Here is a 7,500-nt window from a genome sequence, read left to right on the forward strand (position 1 = left end):
AAAGTGGACAATTCAATCAATTCTTTAGCCTCAAAAAGTTTCCCATTTACATCTTCCTGCAGTAATCCTTCAGAGCCATGAGTCGGAGTTTATCCCAGTTTCTAAAGCGTGAAATGGACTATAGCAATTGCTTGCTATCCTTTGGATAGGATGCTAGTCTATCACAAAGTACGTTCAACCAGATCTAACAGACCAAGCTACCCAATCACTGCTGGCTGGACAGAGGGGTCAGAAAAAAATTCTCAACGTCACTCGGGATCAATCTCGGTCCCTTTGTGTATGAAGCGAGTGCTATACCAACTGAGCTATTTGATTTGTTGGGCACAACATTTTACTTACGTTTTTGTCAAAATTTAAGTCTGGTCCAGCATCTTTCAAACTTTGCTTTAACCATTCTACATCACCAATAGCAGCTGCCATAAATTCATCATCAGCAATTTTTTTATCTGTTGCTAATTTTGTTCTACGCCTTCTTACAGATGGAGGGCCTCGAGCAGAATCTGACAGACCGGATCCCCATGTGTGAGATCCAGCAGTTTGTGTTTTTGGTGAACTTGCAATAGACATCCTTATGAAAAAAAAGAAACATATAAATGGAACATTACACAAATAGATACATATCATAAAATTAACACAAACATCCATACACACAAGTAAAACATATAATAGTTGTTTACAACTTACAAGGAAACAAATGCTGAATAATTGAAATGAACGCAAGACAAGATTTTGACAAAATAAATGTAAATGTAAGTAAAGATGCAACTAATACTAGTTTTAGTCTAAATAGAATCAAATTCTAGAATCCATAACATCCTAAATAGAAGAATAATTAATTTTTAAAAAAGAAAAAAGGCGTTACATCCATGAAATAAAAAACCCGACATTTTCTTTGATCTCCTGGAAAGTTTGCATATATGTATCCAAGCAATAATTGCTTCCTAACATAAATGACGAGGGTTCATTAATATTTGCGATGACGGATATTTCAAATAAGTTTGACAGTTTTATTGTCCATATTAATGATGAGATTGTAGATAACCAGCAATCTGGATTACCCTATCAACCACAATCACAGTCCGTTAACCCACTCAACCCTAACACCGATTATATAAAATGGTTTACCAGGGTTACTTTTACCCCATGCCTATTTATTACATTTTTCTGAGACAAATTATAGGCGTAGTATCAAAGCTAATGTTTTTAGTTTTTGCATGTTAATGGTAGTTGAATAAAACTATCTATGTACATGCTCATTTTGAATATTTTTTTTCCAATTTAGAAAAGTATAAAAAATCTCTAGGGTTGAGTGAGTTAAAATAAAGGCTGTGGCTATTCGGACTCGAGTCTGAAAAGTCTCCCGTGGCTATTCAGACTCAAATTCCAATGTGCATGTGCAATCAATAGGTTATTTGGGCTCTGAATAATCTCCCATGACAGTATAAATCTTAAATATTGATAATTAGATTAATTAATTAATTAATTAGAATTAATGCAAATCAAAATAACAATTATAGATAGTAACTATCAACAAGTAGTCTAAACCCATTTTATTTGATAAGAAGGACGAAATAATTGATCACTTGGAAGTCCAGATATAAATTAAAAAAGAAAGGAGTTAAAACTCTTCAAAAGTAACAAAAGTCAGTTAAAGTATCTGTGGTCTTAAGGAAAAGCTTTGATAACACAACGTGATGTCCAAACGAAATCAGAACTTATTGAGTCAGTCTTATAATATGAGCAAAACAGAAATTCTTTTGATCTCTTCTTCTGTTTCTTTATCAGTTCTGTCATCTGCCCACTGCCGCACTGTGTTTCACTGCCTACACATATTGGAATTTGAGTCCGAATAGCCACGGGAGACTATTCAGACTCGAGTCCGAATTGCCACTTCGTAAAATCAATAAATAAACGGTTTTCTTCCAACTTCCAGTTTATCGCAAAATTTAATAATTGTCAAAACCAAGGGGAGGATTTCTCTAATCCGGGTGTTGTTAGTATTTATCTTAGTATAATAAAGGTCGATGTCAAGTACCTTATAAATGTATGCTATCAACTCTTCTTAAGTTTTTAACTTAGAGGAAGTGCTAAAATCCTCAAAATCGTGACAGCCATTTTCATCACTAACGACGCAAAATTCTGTTTCTGAATGTCGTAAAACAAAACTGTCCCCTCACAAAGTTCTGAATAATCTTATAAATATAAAAATAGAAACATTTGACGACAAAATACACAGTCAATCAATTCAAAGCCTACAAAAGCCTGATATCTATGTGAATATCCACATATATAATCATTACGAATTACGACTTGTTGTATCCCTAGAAACCACATGATGGCGGCATAAACGATTTTGCCACTTCCTCTCGACTCTCGAATTTGTTAGCAGTTTTCTAACAAAATAACTCACTATGGCGTCTGTGTCATCATCAAAAGATCCCAAAGAGCTTCATGCTTTGAAGCTAAGAGCTATGAAATATTATCAAGAAAATGGGGTACCGGTGAAGATGGAACAGATTTTAAATTCGATGTTTCATGATGATCCACCTGATGTTTATGGACATCTTGTAAGTTTTAGTGTTAGAAGTCTGATGCCACCGTCCTATCTCTACTCAAAGAGACGCTTTCCATCACTATTAGTTATCATTTAAATGTTATCTATTCAATGGTACTTTCGTAAAATAGTGGTCCCTGCCGAACGGAGTAATTTTACTTATGTTTTGTTAGCCAGATGTTTTATGTTGCTCAAGATAAATAGATATCTAGCAGCTTTTGCTTATGTTGTCCAAAATAAAAAATGCGATGAGTCTCAAAGTAAATGATGGGATATAATATTACATTGCGACGTGCCGGTCTGATAACCCAAATTTATTGCATCGGTTGAGGAGCGAGGTCCGTGCCTCCATATTGCATTCTTAACACAGAGACTGAGTTGCCACCTTGACTGTTCTTGATAAATATGTTTATAACAGCTTTCTTCATGTTTGAATAACTCAATTATTTCACGTCTGCTATTGGTTTGATGTAAGTACATTTGAGGAATTATCAGTAAGTCTCTCTCTCTCTCTCTCTCTCTCTCTCTCTCTCTCTCTCTCTCTCTCTCTCTCTCTCTCTCTCTTCTCTCTGTCTCTCATTCTCTCTCTCTCTCTCTTTCTCTCTCTCTCTCTCTCTCTCTCTCTCTCTCTCTCTCTCTCTCTCTCTCTCTCTCTCTGTGTGTGTGTGTGTGTGTGTGTGTGTGTGTGTATATGTTAAATGGATGATATTATTTATTGTTAGACATCTGGTAAAATTAATTCTTGTATTTTTTCAGGTGAATTTCTTTGACCAATTTACCAAACCACCAATTTTAAAGAAGGTAAGATTTTACTCCTGCATGGTACAGTGGTAGTCTTTGCTTCAAAGCCAAAAGTCGCAAGAGTTCAACTCCCCGCCATGCTTAGTGACCTTGAGATAATCATCACGCCCAAGCTCACTAAAGAAAATTTCCCTTTGAGAACAAATAAGCCTATTAGCAGCTATGTGGTCCAGTGGTAACACACTCGCCTTCGGATCGGAAGATCCTGGGTTTGAATCTCACTCTGAGCAGGGCATAGTTGATCATTGGAAAAGACTATTTACTCTCATTCTCTCACTACACTTGGGTTTAAAATGAGTATCTAGCCATCAACAGCGTATTCTTTGTCAGAAAATATTGTAATATCGCCCAACAATCTAACGTCCTGTCTTGTCCTACTTGTTAAGTGATGCTGTTACTAGGGACCCCTTGTAAAGCGCTTTCAGCACGGTTAGTGGATATTGCACTCTAAACAAGCTTTAGGTTTTTTTTTTGCGTTTGTTTTTCTGTTTGTTTGTTGTTGTTTTTTTTTTGGCGGGGGGGGGGGGGGGGGGGGGGGGGGGGGGGGGGAGGGGTGTTTTTAAAATATTTTTTTAAAACGACTTTTATCATTCGTTTTTTTTTTTTTTTTTTTTTCAAAGTATCACAGTTTTATGATGTCAAGATGTACCAGGTGCGGAAAATGGAATTTGTAGCCACAAATGTGGAATTTGGGGTTGATTTCTATTCAATGTGGTAGAAAATGAATACAATCTCTTTCTTTTCAAAAATCTGAAAGCATTTTATCTTAACATTTTGATTCTAAGTTGATTAATAGTTATAATGATAATTATTATATTATTATTGCTATTATTATTATTATTATTATTATTATTATTATTATTATTATTATTATTATTATTATTATTATTATTATTATTCTACTATTATTATTATTATTATTATTATTTATTATTATTATTATTATTATTATTATTATTATTATTATTATTATTATTATTATTATTATTATTATTATTATTATTATTATTATTTTTATTTTAATTTTATTGTTATTATTATTATTATTATTATTATTATTATTATTATTTATTATTATTATTATTATTTATTATTATTATTATTATTATCATTATTATTATTATTATTATTATTATTATTTATTATTATTATTATTATTATTATTATTATTATTATTATTATTATATTATTATTATTATTATTATTTTATATTTATTATTATTATTATTATTATTATTATTATTATTATTATTATTATTATTATTATTATTATTATTATTATTATTATTATTTTTAAAATCATCATCATTTTTATTATTTTCTTTTGTTTTGTTATTACAGGTGACAGCACAGCAAGCAATAGATTGTCTTGGTCAATCAGCCGTACAGACTAATGTTTACTGCACAGTCAACAACAAAGACAAGGTATATCACCAGACTGTAATAAAATATAAACAAATTTGCTGCTGTCCTAGAATAATTATGAAAAAAAAAGAGGGTGGGGGGGGGGGGGGGGGGGGGGGGGGGGAGAGAGATCACAGGAAGACTAATTTGTATTTTTTGCCTTGTTTACGTCTTTGTTTCTCTTTCCTTTATTTGGTTTCTTTTCATTCTTCAGGGCCACAAATTGTGAAAAATGATGAATATTTTGTGCACAAACATTAATTTTCCCCATTTCCACTTTTGTCCCTCTCCAAAAGCAAGGATGAGCATGAACTTATTGCTTTTATAAAGTACTTACAACTTATTTTTAGGCAACTGACACAAAACTTTGCGAGAAATATTATGGGTAAAGATATTTTTATTCAAATAGTTTTTAGTCAAGCTTATCACAGCTAGGCTATCACAAAATCAAGTCGATACAACTCATGTCAATAGAACTGCTGAGCATTTTACTACAACTTGTACTAATTTTCTCTTTCTTTGACAGCTGTTGTGCTCTGTGACAATTCCAAACCCAAACCTCAAAGTAAAACCAGAAGAGAAAGAAAAGGCTGAACTAGACCTTCAAGATTCTGTGAATGCTGCCATTAAGATTATCAATGAAGAACTGGCAGACACATTCTCAGGCATTGATCCAATCAACCAATCAGAAATCGATGCTCTAATTTTGTAAGTTTGAGACCACATCGGTTGAAAATTGCTTATTTTTCTGTGACTTATATTATATTACACCTGAAGTGGATTTTGGGATTGGGGGATTGGAGGGGGGGGGGGGGGGGGGGGGGTAAATAAGTACTCTGTTGAAAAATAAGTTTATCATTGGGTCCGAACATTCATGAACCCTATAGCGTATAAATATTACTCATTGATTAATCCAAGTTTGTTCCTGTAAAGGGGGCGCTTATTGTCATGGAAATTGGGAGGAGGGATGGGGTAGAAGTTCAGAGAAGAATCAATAAACAATGTATGATAATATAGAATGAGCACTGGATAGGGCCCGGATCCTCCTGCGAAATTAAAAAAAGATATATAAAAACAGCTTTTTTTGGCTCGGGCCAAAATGATTTCAGGGGTCAAGTCTTAACGAGAGACTGGTGGATGGTTTGTCAAATGTGTTGTCATTTTATGATATAATGTAGTAAGGTTGGGCATTAGTTGATACAGTACTCGATACTGACCCCTTTCGACTAGCGCCCACCCTTATAATGTAGTCATGAAACAGTTTCAGTATTTTGTTTTAGAATGTAGTTCATTCAATAATTTGCTTTGGTATAGCAATTAAATAACCATTAAAAATTTTTAAATTTCAGTTTTGTTTAAACACCATTTTACAATTAAATTATAGGCTCCATTACTCATTTAAAAATCAGCAAAACTGGCTGTCAATAATAATTGGATGTAAATAATTTTATTTTGAAATACTTTAGGAATACAAAGAAATTATACAACAATTACATACCAACCATTCTCACCAAACGCTTTGTCATCATTTTAAAAGTTTGGTATTGTTTTTAACAGGTCAATATTTGAAAAGAAAAAGGAAGAGGATTTAGCGAAAAAAGCTAAAGAGGAAGAAAATCAAGAGGAACCTCCACCACCCCCACCCCCTGCTGAGGAGAAAGACAAGAAAAAATCGGCCAAGTAAGATTTAAAGCCATGACAATTGTCCAAGGACAGTTTCTATCTGCCTATTTTCCACTCATTTAAGCTGATTGAACATTTAAAGTAAAATTTTTGATTAAAAAGAATATGAAATCCTTACTGCATTCATGTCACAGTCACAAACCTGTTCAGATGCTTTGTGGTTTCAGGTTCTTTCCTGCAATGTGTACATGTGAGATGGGTGGAAAGCCCTCACTGATGAGGGATGGCTACGGTTGGACTTGTTCTCAACCTTAGTCAGTTTGCAGCCAACCAACGCCTCCTCTTATTGTTATAGAAACCCAAACCTGGCAACTTCTCTACCAATTTTGAGAAGACCACGTCCCCACCCCCAGGAGAGACCAAATTTTTCCAAATCAACTTCCATCTCATATGTGTAACACCATCCGGAGTCAAGGAAGCCAAGTACAAGGGTTGCTGGGATGTTTGGTTCGTACTAGGGGCACTGTCCTTTATGCATCTGAGAGGGGATGTCCTGCATACCCTCTCTATTTTCTTAACCTATTGCTACCAGACATTGGGGGGCTGGATTTCTGCTATTATCAGCCCCCATTCTTCATGCGTTGTTGCCAGCATTCCCGACAATATGTGCATTGACTTGCAAAGTTTTGCATCAACCTTCTCAACAATCTTGCTCCTACCCCATATGGGAGTGCTGTACTCCGGAGTGGAATAGCATAGTGTCAGGGCAGAGGTCCTTAGAAGTGCCAGGTCAGTGCTCCAAGTTATTTCTGCCAACTACCTCAGAAGACACATTTCTCTATCTTTTGGGTAACCCCCTCGAGATTGACCCAATAGGTAAGGCTGCAATCCACCACAACCCACATGTACTTCAGATATGGTTTGTATGGCAGTTGGTTGGCAAAAATATTTTGTAGATTTGTTTGAAAGATTATTCAAAGAAAACAATAACACAACATTGACGAAATGTGTGTTAATTAAGTAATTAAGTCAAAATTTCCTCCATACTTACCAAATCCTTTCCAGATGGTCCTATATCCCTGGGTATCCTCCATAGTTACTTACTCTAGCTGTATAAG

The 7,500-nt window shown here is 34.4% G+C and overlaps 2 protein-coding genes across 3 annotated transcripts in view; one reads left to right on the plus strand and one right to left on the minus strand.

Moving 5' to 3' along the window:
• Positions 1 to 2,145, minus strand: part of LOC144964963 (uncharacterized) — a 9,882-nt gene extending 7,737 nt beyond the window's left edge. The window contains exons 1-2 of the mRNA XM_078899777.1: positions 2,036 to 2,145; positions 340 to 568 (exon numbers count right to left, since the gene is read on the minus strand). Coding sequence (XP_078755903.1) covers positions 340 to 567 — 228 coding nt within the window. The 5' untranslated portion in view covers position 568; positions 2,036 to 2,145. The remainder of the gene's footprint in view (positions 1 to 339; positions 569 to 2,035) is intronic.
• A 162-nt stretch (positions 2,146 to 2,307) lies between these two features.
• The window catches only part of LOC144964964 (enolase 4-like), a 19,337-nt gene continuing 14,144 nt past the window's right edge, over positions 2,308 to 7,500 (plus strand). The window contains exons 1-5 of one of the 2 annotated variants that reach the window (XM_078899779.1): positions 2,308 to 2,567; positions 3,311 to 3,355; positions 4,697 to 4,780; positions 5,286 to 5,467; positions 6,317 to 6,439. In XM_078899779.1, the coding sequence (XP_078755905.1) occupies positions 2,412 to 2,567; positions 3,311 to 3,355; positions 4,697 to 4,780; positions 5,286 to 5,467; positions 6,317 to 6,439 (590 nt within the window). In that variant the 5' untranslated portion in view covers positions 2,308 to 2,411. The remainder of the gene's footprint in view (positions 2,568 to 3,310; positions 3,356 to 4,696; positions 4,781 to 5,285; positions 5,468 to 6,316; positions 6,440 to 7,500) is intronic. The other variant, XM_078899778.1, reaches the window with a different exon arrangement.

Source organism: Berghia stephanieae, chromosome 2 (genome assembly GCF_034508935.2).
Source record: "Berghia stephanieae isolate SIO BIC M18660-M18661 chromosome 2, UCSD_Bste_1.3, whole genome shotgun sequence".
Taxonomy (NCBI): Eukaryota; Metazoa; Mollusca; class Gastropoda; order Nudibranchia; family Aeolidiidae; genus Berghia; species Berghia stephanieae.